General features: G+C 41.9%; 1 protein-coding gene across 1 annotated transcript in view; it reads left to right on the top strand.

Annotated features, from left to right (window-relative positions):
• The first annotated feature begins 1,543 nt into the window (after window positions 1-1,543).
• The window catches only part of BCAS3 (BCAS3, microtubule associated cell migration factor), a 685,966-nt gene continuing 672,762 nt past the window's right edge, over window positions 1,544-14,747 (top strand). Inside the window, exons 1-4 of the mRNA XM_018556659.1 lie at window positions 1,544-1,555; window positions 1,881-2,108; window positions 4,102-4,250; window positions 5,742-5,883. Coding sequence (XP_018412161.1) covers window positions 1,544-1,555; window positions 1,881-2,108; window positions 4,102-4,250; window positions 5,742-5,883 — 531 coding nt within the window. The remainder of the gene's footprint in view (window positions 1,556-1,880; window positions 2,109-4,101; window positions 4,251-5,741; window positions 5,884-14,747) is intronic.

Raw genomic sequence — 14,747 nt, forward strand, 5'->3', positions numbered from 1 at the left:
GCGGTAAGTTGAGGTGCCATGTGCTGTGTACAAATGCATACATGCGGTATTTCTATACAGCACACTTTAGAGCACCTGTTTGCCGTGAACAGGGTACATAGAAAGCAATGGTATCAATGCAGGTCATTGAAGTTCTTTGGGGATGGTATGAACAAGCCCCTATTAAACAGAGTTGCTTAAAAATTATGTATACAATTCAAGCTTCATTTTTTTCAATGTGTGAACTGGGAAGTATGAAATGGTTCTTGCTTTACTGACCTCGAGCATAAATAAAAATCACATTCATCATTAACTGCCATCTGACCTAATAAATCCACAAACGATCCTACAAAATTAGAAAATAGAAATGCAAAAATAACACAGGCTATTGTTCTTGCAACATAAGCTTGTAGAATGGAGTTCGCACTTCAGATTTTCTTATCAGATTTACTTACAATAGAAGTAGTTAGAATGTATTATTGTTCAATTATTATGTGCAAATTGGGGCAAAAGTATGGGTATATTACCTGTAAACTAGAATATTGTGAGGCAGCAATGCCTCATTTGTATTATTTCATTTTTGTATGTTCAGTTTTTTATTTAAAACTCAACTCCAGACAGATACAAAACACCAATGCATGCAGGTATGTATTTAAAAGATAAAATGTTTAATTTCAATTTCAGTAGGTACCTGAATTTGGCTTGGTATTGGTTTCTTGCTCAGACATAGGGTGGCATGGGCAGGTCTGGGAGCCAGTCAGTTGTTTTGCAGTGCTCATGTGCTAACACAGAACTTGATAATAGGAACGGAAAGCAGAGTGACAGAGAAATTAACTAATCGGTGTACAGCTTTTTCTTCATTGTCAATCACAGACTTGGGGCAGGGACAAGACCTAGTTGCATTACTTAATGGCAGTGAAGAGGACTCAGGCCTCCAGACAGGCTGTGCTGTCTGGTAGGACTGTGTATATCTCATGACTGGATAGACAAAAATACAAATGATGTGCCTAGTAAAACAGCTCATATGCAATGTATATCTATTTCATCTGTGTTTTTAGCTGTTTGCCTGAAGTTTAGATTTAAGAAGATTTTTAACTAGAACACAAGGGATTAGATTAGTAATTTGCTCAGTAACTTAATGCCCATTTTCACCTTTGCCAGCAATGTACACAGAGTATACATGAAGCAGGCATATGCAGCTGCTGTATATGAACACACACCTATTTTTTTTGTTAGCTTGCCTTTTCATATCCTTATGGAAATGGCTGCCTAAAATGAAAAAAGGAAACGGGTGTATGGCCTGGAAGAGATGGAGTGAGGATGTGTTTCTCTTCTGGTTCTGCAGCGCTCAAGCTCTTCATAATCATATATCAGTGCTCCTCAGTGCATCCTCCTCATACCTGGGAAGCAGCGATCAGCTAGGCACCGCTCCCCTCTCTCATCAGGCTCTCTCTCTGCCTTCTTCGAGAAGCGCCTGGATACCCGACCTCTGGCCGACGCAAGGCCTGCATCGCGGCCAACATGCCTGAGCTCGCGTGTTGGTCGCTTGCTGAGGGAGGACGCCATGGTAGATCAGGTATCCTCCTTGCAGTCCACCCCAACGGCTATTGTGTCCTGCTGTTCCCCCGCCTGTCCTTCTTCTCATTGTGCCGCTCCTCCTCTGCCTTCTACTGGCCTACACGCCTACCTTCCTCCCAGGACTTACCTGTTATCCATTGGCAGGAGGGGAGCTTTCCTGGAGACCCTACTGGTTCCTCTGCATCGGGCTTTCCTCCCTAAGAGTGCTGTTCTACTGTAATTGCTTGTACTCCGTTGCAGCTTGACTCCTCTCAGCAGTCTTCCTCTTGTGCTGGTCCTTGGAATGTGCTGTTGAACAGACCGACAATTTTGCTTACTCTCAGGAGAAAATGGCAAACATTTCTACTCCTCCGTACAACCGTGAGTTACGCTCCATTCTTAACTTTTTATCCACAAGACAAGACATTGAGATGCAAACTGAGTGCATTGAGACAACATTAAAAAGGGACCTGGATGAGATCCTTGCAGATCTCTATAATACTGCTAACAGGGTTGAGTCATTAGAGCAGACTACCACTGTATTGCAACAAAAGCTGCAACATCTGGAACACGTAACATGCTTCTATGGTTTCTTTTGCAAAACATCAGTTGCACCTAGACGACTTGGAGAACCATAGTTATAATAATGTTAAAATCCGTGGTGTTCCTGAATCTATAAATTACCTGAAGGCTAAGGTTCTTTTGATTATCAAAACTTTCCTGGAAAACCTGAGACAGCTGACTTCGAAATTGATCGTGTGGATCATACGCTGGGCCCCTTCGCGATGGATGCAAGGCCCCCTGATGTTCTGCGTCATATACATTTTTTTCTCTTTAAAAAGAGCAGCTGATGTGGAAAGCCTGGGAGAAAGGTACTATTGACCTAGATTGGATGCAAATCTCCATTTTGCCGGACCTTTCCTGCAAGACTCTTTTCATGCGCAACGCTTTGTGGCCACTTCTTCAATTTGTGACCTCCAAGGGCTACTCATACAAATTGGGTCACCCTTTTCACTTGCTGATTCAGAATGGGGACTCTACCTTCCAGCTACAACTCCTGATCAGATCCCAGCTTTTTTTCAGTTTTTGGAGACTGATCCGATTTTTCTTCCTAACTGGATTGTGGGCCCCTCGTGGTTGCCTTTGCCTTAACGTGTGCCACGCAGATCGCGGCTGAATAGAAGAGCTGGGAGAGCTGCTGTCCTGGACCCTCCGGCAGCTTGAAGAAGTGTTGTGGCCATTTCTCTACTATGCCTCTCTTTTTTGATGGGGAGTTACCTGTCTCCCCTACTACTTCGATGACTTTTCACCTTGCTTGATTTGGCAGCAAGGCCTGAATGTCTGTCATTGTTTGATTATCTTATTGTGGATGCTCAGTTATTTCATGTGATAGCTCCCCCTGTTTTTCCCTTTTCCTCTCCCTTACTTTTCTCCTCTGCACCTTTGAGTTTTCTCACCTTATGTCCTCCTCTTTCCTTCTCCTCCCCCATCTTTCATTCTTTTTCTGTTCCCTCCCCCTCTTTCATCTCTTCTCCCCTTCCCTCCCTTATTTCTACACAGGTTATAGCACTTGTCATCTTTATGACCCCGACTGTGTTGGGCTTTGCCTCGTCCCTTGTCTTTTGTGAACCGGCTTATGTTGGGGTGGGCGTTATTTCCTCCTCTTCTGATCTTGTTGGTCAGGGGTGATGGGTTGAGGCCTGGTCTTAGCAGTCCATGGCCATCTTGGGTAGGAGCTATTTTATATATCAAATGTTTTATTCCTTACTTGTTTTACATTCAGGTGGAGTTTAGTTAGTGTTGCTATTCTCCATGTTGATTTCCTTGTGTTTAAAATGGCTCATTAAGTCTTTACCACTCCCTTCCAATATGTTTGGAGTATAGTTTCATTCTTGTTTGATTATTGGTTGCGAGAGCGACTGTATCCAGCACTCGGACCTTACTGTTGACCATTGCTAGTCACTGCACCCCACATAGACCTATTGAGTGGGTTGTCTCTCTCTGGGTCGACTGACATTGTTTGTTGGCCCCGACTTGAGGCAGACCCTCTCAAGCTTTGGTCTGTTTAGGACCTTTTTAAAGTATTTTTTAGCCTCTTTTTCTGATGTTTCACTTATCTTTTTTTCCTTGTCTTCTTTCTTTTCTTGGCTTCTCCCCTTTTTTTTCTCTCCACATTTCTCCAATTAATTCCCCACCCCCCCTTTTTTTTCTTTCAGCCTTGGTGGTTTAGGAGGGTGGCATATTTCCGGCCCTTTTTCATTTTCCCAGCCTTACATTTTTACATAGATCAGGATGTCGTCTTTTTCCTTTGCTTCCTACTCATGTTGCCTTTATTATTGTTCAGTCCGTAACCCTTTGAAACGTTTCTATTTTCATTTCCCATTTTTCCCCACTGGTAATTCTAGAAGGGTTAGCATTTTTACTTCTAGGCTGGTTCCATGGCATTTCTTGGAGGAGTTTTCTGATGATTCTGGGAGGCTCTTTATTGTCAAGGGTTTGATCGGCTGTATCGTCCAAATACCGATCAAATAGCTGTTGGAGCACTTTCTTGATTTGATTCTCCAGCACCAGGAAGGTGACCATATCCTCGGTGGCGATTTGAACTTAGCACTAGACCCTCTGCTTGATACTTCCAAGGATTCATCTCACCTTTCCTATGTGAAGTTGCGTAGGATTAAGGCCGCCTTGCATACTCTTCACCTTGTTGATTCTTGGTGCACGCTTCAGATAAGGATTACACCTTCTTTTCTGCGGTGCACGGTTCGTACTCTCGGATTGACTACCTTTTCGTATTGCAATCTTGCTTCCCCTTGCTTACTGGGGCCTCCATTGGAATAGCAACATTGTCTGATCATGCTCCTACATGTTGCACCTTGTCTTTCAGTCCCGTTGCTGGGTCACAATTACAATGGACTCTTAACAAATCTCTGCTCTCTGACTTTGCTGTCTAAAACACTATTTTGGTGGATAGTGAGCAGTTTTTTACCTTGAAGGACGTTCTGACACGGACCCGATGATCTTGCGGGGATCTCACAAATGTGTCATCGGAGGTCCCCTAATTAAATTTTGTGCCTACAAGAGAAAATACACTCAGACTCCTCTGGACTCCCTTCTGGTAAGGTTTCAAGATTTGGAGAGCTCATAAACGTTCCTTGGCATGCGCTGTCGCTGCTAAATTGAAGGTGGCTTGTGAATGCCTGAACAAATTTCTTATGGACAATGCAAGATATGAAGGGTTTTGTTTTTTTACAATTTGCAAAAAAGATTTACAAGTCAACTTTTAATACAGTGGGCATTCATGATTTACGATACACAGAATATTGTGGGGTTTCTAAAGAGAGTGCAGAAGAAGCTGGACTTGCTGGCTGGAGATGGATATAAAATATCAATATGCAATGTATAGTTTTAATCCTAGCCGTAAAAAAAGGTAGTTTAACATTAAAAAACAATAACAATACACAAGTAGGGTTAGGTTACATTTTAATAAAAAAAATCATAAAAAAGGATTTATACCCAGATTTCCGTTTAACCAAAGCTTCCGTAGCAGCAGACCACTCCTTGCTACCGGGGGGCAATTGCCACCCTGCCCCCCGGCCCAGTCCGCCCCTGCTTTGCTTTCACCCTCCTGTCCAGTTCATCCAAGAATCAGCTCGATGGGGTTTAAGTCTGGAGATTGTGCTGGACATTCTATGATTTGAAGCCTACATACTTGTTCTTACACAGCCTGGAGTTAGTTCTGACACATTCTGGAGGTATGTTTTGGGTCATTATTTTGCTGTTGGATGAACCTCTGACCAACTTAGGTGTACACCAGAGGGTATTGCATGGCGCTGCAAAATGCTGTGGCAGTTGTTTTGATTTAGGGTGCCATTCACTCTGTGCAAGTCGCCGACTTTGGATTCAGCAAAAGAGCTCCAGACCATCAAGCTTCCTCCTCCATGTTTGACAGGAACCATCCTTTCGCCTACTCGACGGCATATAAAAATCCCGCAAGGCGAACTGACAATCTCAAATTTTGATTCATTGGCCCATATGATATTCCCCAGTCTTCAGTATTCCAGTGGTGGTTTTTCATGGCCCAAGCAAGCCTCTTTTTATTATTTCACCATCTTAGCAATGGCTTTCTTACTGCCACTTGACCTGTGAAACCTGCAGTTCGAAGTCTTCTCTTCACAGTTGAAACTGATATTTTTTTTTCCGATCAGTGTTAAGCTGTGCTCCAAGCTTTTGTCCTGTGAGCTGTCCGTCACGCAAGCTGCAGACCTGTCTTCTGATTCTATTGTGGCTTTGGGTCTTCCAGGCCTGTTCCTGAGAGTTTCCTCCAGTTTTCAAGTGCCTTTTGATGGTGTAGGAAACTGTGTTTACTGACACATTGGCTTTCTTTGCAATTACTCTAAAGGAAAGACCAAATATTATAATGGTCTGTCTGTCTTTAATTGCCTTTTTCTTCCCATTTTGAGCGCAATATACTACTTCCTGCAGTTCAATACTGTCCAAATATTGCTTAAGAGCGTGTAGTAACACAGTCTGTTTCAACACTGAGTTTATAGAGAGGGCTTGTGAGTAATCAACAAAAGTCGGGACACCTGTAGGAATTGTTAGCAAAATATTTCAAGGCTTAATTTACTTACATTGCTGCAGAATAACTGTCAGTTTTTTACACATTACTTCTTCCCTCGAAAAAGACCGTTTTGTATAGCTCTGAAAAGTACATTATTTTTCCCACCAGGCTGTTAGAACAGTTCCCACAGCCTCTTCTCCCCTGGGCATAAGCTCCAATGATGTCCTCGCGTGTAATACCGGTCCATTGACTTGCATTAGTTGTGAGGACGCCAAGGGACATACCACACCTGGAGCAGAGGGAGAGAAAGGCTAGTGGTCACTGCTACAGGAATGAGGTTCGGGTGATTATAACTTTTCTTTATTTTAGACCATAGCCCAAAATGAGCACTTAATCCTTGCAGTACGGGGGTGGCCCCACTGCAAGGTTTAATTTGTAATTTGCCCAGAGTTCCTCTTTAATGGCTTGTTCACAAGGGACCCTGTGTGGCCCCAAAACGTTGTCTTCTGTTACTGTGCCGTTTTGTCCAAATAAATGGACATATTGAAGGTTATTGTTGAGTGCTGGTGAATCATTGTCTCTCCCCTTCTCAAACTGTGTCACAACAGATGTAGAAGTCTGTCTTGCTTCAGTTTACACATGGAGGAATGTATTTTTTTTTTTAATTTGACAGTTACCAATAGAAAATCAGCTGCATTATTTTTTCTGCCTGCGTTAAAGTGGTGGCTGGAATCTGGATACTATGGTGAATCCTCTTGTATTATTCTTCCAGTATTATAAGTGAGACCCTTTGTTATTGTCATTTATTTTCCGGATACTAAATTTGCATGTTAATTATAAGGCATGTTAGACGTACAAGTGTAACCTGAACTTTAGGGCTTGTTTAAACTGCCTGTGTGTTTTGTGGAGGAGTGGTGAGGGGCGGTGTGACGCATTGCTACAATTCATCGCACTGTACGTTTTTCCTTGTTAACTTTATTACAGTGTCATGCTGCATTTTCGTGCATAGCGGTAAGTTGAGGTGCCATGTGCTAAAAAAAAGTATTTCAATATACTTTAAGAGATTAATACTATGTGGAATATTGAGTATGTAAATTGGAATACTTGTCTCCCTTGGGCAAGTACCATTACATTAATGTGCCATCATACAAGTCATTACAACTTTTACACCACATTTGTTAAAAAAACAAATAGTCCATCATGATACCCTTTTTTGTGTTTCAAATTCTAAGATTTTGCTCCAGGTTAAAGCTCCCCTGTCAGGATTAAAATAAATCCAAATGAAAGGTCCCTACCATACAAAAGCATTCCCTGCAGTACAATGCCTTTGTAAGATTTTTTGCTATTCAACGATTCTGGGAGTGTCCAATACCCTCGCCACATGCTTTGGTTCCATCCTCCCATCCCTATGTAACTACAGTCAGCAGTGATATACAAATCGGTGGTAGTAGCCACAGCTTGAGGCAGGGGCACAGGGTACCACACTCCCAGAAGTGTTGAATGGAAAGGAGTGTTACAAAGGCTTTTAGCCTGACAGAGTTGCTTTTAAAAATCTTGGTTTAGACCCATGTATCATTCGCACACAGTCTGATACATTAACTTATTACTGTCAGGGGATATGCACAACTCGGGACAAGAATTCCTCAACATATTCTCAAGTACCCACTTGGGAAACCACGTTAATCTAATATTATTACCAACTTTCCAGTGTTACTGCTTTAGGCAGTGGCTTAAAGAATGATACTTTTGGGTGGAAAAAGCATTTAAAATGATATGCCTGACGCCTGCCAGACGATTCTTTTTAACCCAGGTATTTTGTTGTAAGGTAAAATATGTTTACAGCTAATTAAAACCTCCCTTTAATGAAGTGCAGGTCATTAGGTGGGTAGCAACGTGTTTTGGTATTTATTTACATCTGTTAATTAACTGAAGTGCATTGATGGTAAATGCCTACATATGTTCTTGCTGCAGTATACACATAAAACTTTCTATGCTTTATGACTTAAAGTACTTTTTCTTACATTTAGATTTACTTCACTGTGACCTTTGTGTCTTCACTATCCAATTATTTTATCCACCAGCCCACCCATTCTGCAAAAAATATCCCTTTTTTACAGTCTAAATGAAAATAAATCTTTGAAAAAACTCAAGTATCTCTGGCAGGATAGGAACATCAGAGGTAGGCTGTGAGCAGATAAATGTGTTCATGGTGTTAGTGAGATAAGAAAGTGGATTTGCTTGTAATTAGTTGCCTAAAAATTCTGTGTATTAATACATTCAGCTATTTCTTAACATTAGGTGTCCTTCAACCACTAGAGACCAAAATATTTAGTACAGAATGGGTCTCAGGGCCTTCTTTTGTTTTTCTTTATTGTGATTCTGGTGAAGGACATTTTTTTATGTTAAAGACTTCCTTTGTGTTTTTGTAAGATTAAATATAATAGCACCTGTATAATTAGAAATAAAACATATACCGTAATTCATATCTTATGAAATAATTAAAATTAGACAGTTGTACTAAAAGCTGGACAGTTTCCACTTTTTCATTAATAAATGTATATATTTTTTTAATTTTGTATAGAGATCTTCCAAAATGTCACAGCTTCTCAATAACTCCACATGCAATATATTTATGGCTGTGGTCCCAATTATGTATTTTCTCAAAGGTGTATTTTTAGTGATAAACAGTGCTTATGTCATATGCGTGGGCAAAGTAATATACTGATAGAACTTGGTACCTTGATTTTTTGATTAATGCTGAAAATGATTCAGTTAATTCTTGAATGAGAGCATTGGCAAAAGGTTTTGAGCCCATGACGTTTTATCTGCAGTAAATGTTATGCATTTGGCACTGATGCTTATCGTATATGATCCCTCAGCACAGGGAATTTACTATAATTCATACCTCTTAACCCTAATTTAACCTTTAACTTTCACCCTAACACAACCCCTTTCAGTTTTACCCCATACATTGTGAATTTTTGGGACCTACTATATTATCCTTCATCCTCCTCCATCCTCCTCCTACAATCTGCAGTTTGGAATTGAACAAAATGTAGTAGATCCCATTAGTTAGCCATTAAACCACAGTCAAACATGTCAGAGCCAGCAGTCATAGTTGCTATATTTTTCTTTAAACAACCCCTCCTTCTCTTTCAGCCCGCCTCCTCCCTTTCGTTTCAAACTCTATTCTAAAACGACTTTTCATATTTAATAGGACTTTCTAACTCTGTTTAAGTCATATCTAAAAGTGATTTAATATTAAAAAAAGTAAATTTTTCAATAATAACTGTGTTTTAAAGTGTATCAGTAATGCCATTGGCTTTATTTAAAATGTCCCTAATGCATGAGCTCCATCCTTCATGTTTTATATTTAAATTACCAAATCATGGGCACCACTCAACAATGTTGGCACATCCCACCTTTTTTGAGTGACACCCTTTATTGGAAACATGGAGGTTGGGGTGGAGCTCATACATTAGGGACAATTTTTAAAAAACACCTGATGCTGACATCTGACAAGTTTGACTGTGGTTTCTGGGTTATTGATGGAATCGACCATAGTTTGCTGTATTCCTGACTGTAGGTTTAAGAAGGAACATGAAGGAAATGGAGGTATATCCTACAATATACACTGTAACCCCAAACCCTGCCTGGAATTTAGAACCATCAATCTACTCATAAACCGTAACCCTTGACCTGATTCCCAGACAGGTAGTAGCCATTAATCAGTAAGCATAACCGTATAATAGCAAAAATCCTAAAAACAATATTTTGGTGGCAATTTCTTTTTTGCTCCAAAATAAATCTATGACAAAATATTTGAATGACAAAAAAGATAACGATCCACAATGTGCAAAAAGTGCCATAAATCAATGTGTCTGCTCTGAATACAGCCTAGTGAAAGAAAGTAAAAGGATAGGCTCTTGTGATTGTGTGACGTCTTTGTCCAATGGATGGACATGTTGGATTATTCTGCTGAGTGCTGGTGATTCCTTTTCCTATATTGTGTCTGCACTGTGCCATCCGTGTTCATCACTACAATCGCCATTGTCTTCATAGGACTTGATTGCTGCAAGGTGTGCAGAGGATTTCCCCTTCTATCCAGAAAATAAAAAGAAACATGCAGAATTTCTGAGATGTATGCCAAACCAGGGCTGCACCTAGGTCAGCTGGTATAGACCAATCCTCAAAATGTATAATGGTGTAATAACCTTTTTTTTGTCTGTCCACTTTTGGACATGTGTGGCTAAACTTAGGAAGATAACTGTATAGGTTTGAGAATGTAGAGGATGTTGAGGAGAGTCAGATGGCTATCTATAGTTCAGGAAACTCGAAACCATCTCTTATTTCTCTTGATTAATGGCATGTACAGTTAGAAAGTAATCCTGCATGTAGGGCAAACCTACAATAATATATTCTAGCTGTAGTTTTTACTAAAGTAAAAAAAAACTTAACAAATCATATTACACAAGGAGTGGAGCTTTTACAAAAGGATGCCACTATTCAGCTGTGCCTAAGTAGCATGCTGTCTAAACATTCCTCCATTAGTAAGTCTGTATTGGTTATGGTTTCTATGTAAACCTATGCAATGACTACTGCACAATACTGTACAAGTTCTGTTGAGCAGACTAGTTGGCAGTAAAGACCTTATGGCATTCACAGTCCTGTCACTGTTCAGACTTGTCTCTGATCCATGACTTTCCGTTCATCTTGGTTTGTGGTATAATATTGGTGGGAAATTAGCCCAATACAACAAAGGTTTCATGGCTTGCTATTTGCTAAATGGTTGTAGAGCATCATATTATTATTAGTAATATATTTCTGAAGCAGGTTTAGCAAACTGAAAAATGTTGAACGCCAACCCTCATATAACCCCCCTAACATCATTTGTTTAGTTTTTTGCTAGTTCCCTAAGAGAATAATGCCTTTTCCTCAACTCTGTTGAGAAAAAGCATTTCTAAATGTATTTTTTCCCTCAATGAAAATGCTTGGTACACCGTAGATGATTTTCTCTCCGCTAACTTCAGTCAAGGCTTCAGGAATGCTGTTTGAGCTGGTCTCTACACAGCAGCTATCTAGATCAGCATGTCCTCAGCTTTGGAGGCTATAATCAGATCCCGCTGGATGGGATGATTGTGGGAATAGTCTGGAATTCTGGCACTTTCCAGACCTATGTTGTCACACTTCCCTGTGTGATGATCCGGCGCCGGGTTTTACCTCCTGTCTGAGCTGCTCAGCTTCCTGCCAATCCACTCTGAACCTCTCCAATAAAAGTCTAGCTCACTTTTTCCGTGCCATTCGAGCAACATGTCTTTACACCCAGTCGGACTCCCTGTTTATCACTTGCCTTTGAAATCACTGCGGTTTGCTACCACCTACTTTGTTCCCTCTGTGTCTCTGGATTCCCTCTTGCTCACAGTGAGATCCTGTACGTCCAGCAGTGGATTGATCATCATCTTCTTCAGTGAGCCCTTGCACCTGTGCTTACTTGTGTGTCTGTCTATAGGCTTCACCCCTGCCTGCTGTTGCATCCAGCACCTCGGTGCTGCAGCTAGCCTCTGTGTCTGTGTGGGCATGCTGGAGGGCCGCAACCTGGAAGGTGTCCAGCAGCCAATCATCCTCACCATTAGAGGCTCTGTCGAACACCTGGCCCTTCTTAGAATCTGCGCCTCTAGTGCGTCCCCAGTAACACACAGACACCTACTTCCTGTGTTTTCATCCCAGACACCATTTTTTGCACGCAACGTTTAGTCATGTTGTGTGCCCCGGTCACCGGACCGTGACATATGTTGTGACCCAGTCTCTGAAGACTCATGTAGGCCTCTGAATATGATGTGGCTAGCCTGCAATGTGACCTTTGGGCACTGGACTCTGCATTGTGTTGCTTTAAAGACTTGAATGTACTGTGTTATATACAGTAGATGCAGAGCATTTTCCATGTTCAGATCCATGGCACAGCCTGTGATGTAATGCACTGGGTGCTAGTTCACCCTTGGTACCATTGGACACCATCTTTAAAATTTCCCACTTATGCCATCTTTGTTTGTTGCAGTAAGACTTAAGACTGAAGGATTAAAGTAGTATTAAACTCTTAAACATTTTTTCAATAATGAATCCAGTTCAAACAAATGTACATTGCCCAGCAAAACATTGCTTTACATTTTTTGCCCAAACACTTACAATGATCATGTTTCTGAACAGCTGCTTCCAAGTCTCTCAGCTCAGCTTCCCTTAACTTCCTGTCCAGTACAAGATCACAAAGGACAGAGCAGACTCCAGCCACTGTTCATCTACTAGTTTGGAGGAGGAAGTAGAGGGGGCCAGGGGGGATGGGTGTAGCTTGATTTGCTGTGTCTGTGTTTTGGTGGAAACACACAGCGCTTATTAGCACACACAGGGGAGCTGCATAGCACTCTGCTTGAGAAACAAGATACTCTAAAACAGGAAATCAGGACCAGTGCTCAGGGGACCAGCTGATTCTGCAGGAAACTAAAACTTTTAAACATCAAGATGCAGCATCTATTGTAAGAAATTTAATCAGCGTTTAAAATAGCTTAAAATATAGAGAATGAACTGCGCCAATAAGCAAGCTAACAGCTACAAGGCACTGGAATGTACACCCACTGTGAGTGTGTATACGTGAAAAATGAATAACTAAATGTGCCAAGCTAAAACAATGATCAGATATAAAGAGTAAAAAAAATAAAAAAACAGTGACTCAAACAAAACGGCAGAGAGCCGTGACAGGATCGAGAGGTGAGCGAACCCGGTATGTGTTCGCTCACCTCCCGATCTACTGAGCCGACCTGTGACAGTCTCATTGTCACAGGTCGGCTAGAACTATGAGGTGAGTGTAAATCACTCATCTCATAGTTCTCCTTTAAAGGCACTTTTTGACAGCACTGAACTTTATGTCCACCTTTGTGCCTTTTCTCAGCATCCCCTTTGTGGGATCCTTTGTCGACCTTCCCTGAAAAGGATCAGTTTTTCTGGACTGTGAAAACCAGAATTCTCATGACAGACTCAACTCCTGCAAGTTTCCATCAGCTTGAACCTTACAGATATTGAGTGCTGGTAACTAGATGGCAGGGAAGTGCGGTCAGGGGAGGCAGGTGAGGCAGTGCCTCACCTAGAATTATGGAGGAAAAAGGAGACAGCTTTGTCTCCATTCAGATCGGCATCTAACAGGTTACACAGCAGGGAAATCCTCCCCACTGGATAACCTGTCATGGATGGAGCGCCTCAGCAGTGAGGAGCAAGTGAGGGACAGGGAGGCTCCTCCCTGTCTCCTCCCTTCCCGCTTTTACACTAGCTTGGGGATGGGTTGGGACAGGGCTTCGGTTGGAGGGGGCAGGGCTTCAGCCGGCAGGGGCGGGACGTGCTGGGGAATGCCTCACCCGGAGCAAGAGGTACCGCACGTCACTGCTAGATGGTCTCTGGACAGTGAGACTGACCAGCTTAGATCCTTGCTGAAGCATTTTGCTTCGCCTGGGTTGGTGGAAACTTCCCACCTTCCCATTTAAGGGCGAGATGTGCAGACGAGGCCTATGGATCTAATGGTCCCCGATATGCACCCTCAGTCTCTTAGACTCCTGCCTCAGGGCTATCCTTGTGCCTGGGAATTGACTCTGGTTTCCTGGAGTAGTTGGTGCCTGCTTCTTCAGGGAGTCCCATTGTCCCTTGCCTTGGACTTTGTTGGGCATCAATTTTGTGCTTTAAGACCTTCACCCACTGAGTGACTCTGCTCATCCTGCTGTTGTTGCACCTGTATGGAGTTGTTCATTCCACTCTTGTCTATTTTGCTAAGGGATACTTCTTGCACCCCTTTTTTCCTCTTTGCTGGTCAGTCTTTCTGACTTAAAGGAGAACTATGAGGTGAGTGATTTCCACTCATCCTCATAGTTAAAGCCGAACTGTGACAAAGAAGCTGTCAAAAGAACGGATTTTAGTTTGCGCATGTGCAGTGTTCTTGCTGCAATTTCTTTCCTATGAAAATGCCACTAATTCATCGATTTTCGTACGATTAAAAAAACTTTTCCAGCCTGACCGATCGATGAAATTCGTCCAGAAGTACAGTAATTAAAATCGTTGGTGTCACATCAAGTGATAGATTATCGTTCAAAAGACCATCCGTGGACGATTTCCGAATGGAAATTGATAGGCGTATGGGCACCTTTAATCACAGGGACATGTCACAGTGTTGCTGTACATCCTTGCAACCCTCTGAACCTCTCCATTAAAATGCATTACATGCATTTGGTGCGATCCAGATCAGAAAAATAGTGCATGCCGCATTTGTTTCCCCAACCCGGAACAGACTGCACTGGTGTGAAGTCCAGGAATACCATAGGAATACATTGGGATGCATTTCAAATGTGGACAAAAAACGTCCTGGTCTGGGCATGGTGTGAACAAGCCCTAAGCCCCTCTCATTGCAAGGATGTACAGCAACATTGTGACATCGTCCACGGATGGTCTTTCAAACGATAATCTATCAGTTGATGGGACACCACCGATTTTAATTGTACTTCTGGACGAATTTCCTCGATCGGTCAGGCTGGAAAAATGTTTTGAATTGTAGGAAAATCGATGAATTAGTGGCATTTTCATATGGAAAAAAAATTGCAGCAAGAACACTGCACATGCT

This window comes from Nanorana parkeri, unplaced genomic scaffold (genome assembly GCF_000935625.1).
Source record: "Nanorana parkeri isolate BGI_ZX_2015 unplaced genomic scaffold, ASM93562v1 scaffold245, whole genome shotgun sequence".
Classification (NCBI taxonomy): domain Eukaryota; kingdom Metazoa; phylum Chordata; class Amphibia; order Anura; family Dicroglossidae; genus Nanorana; species Nanorana parkeri.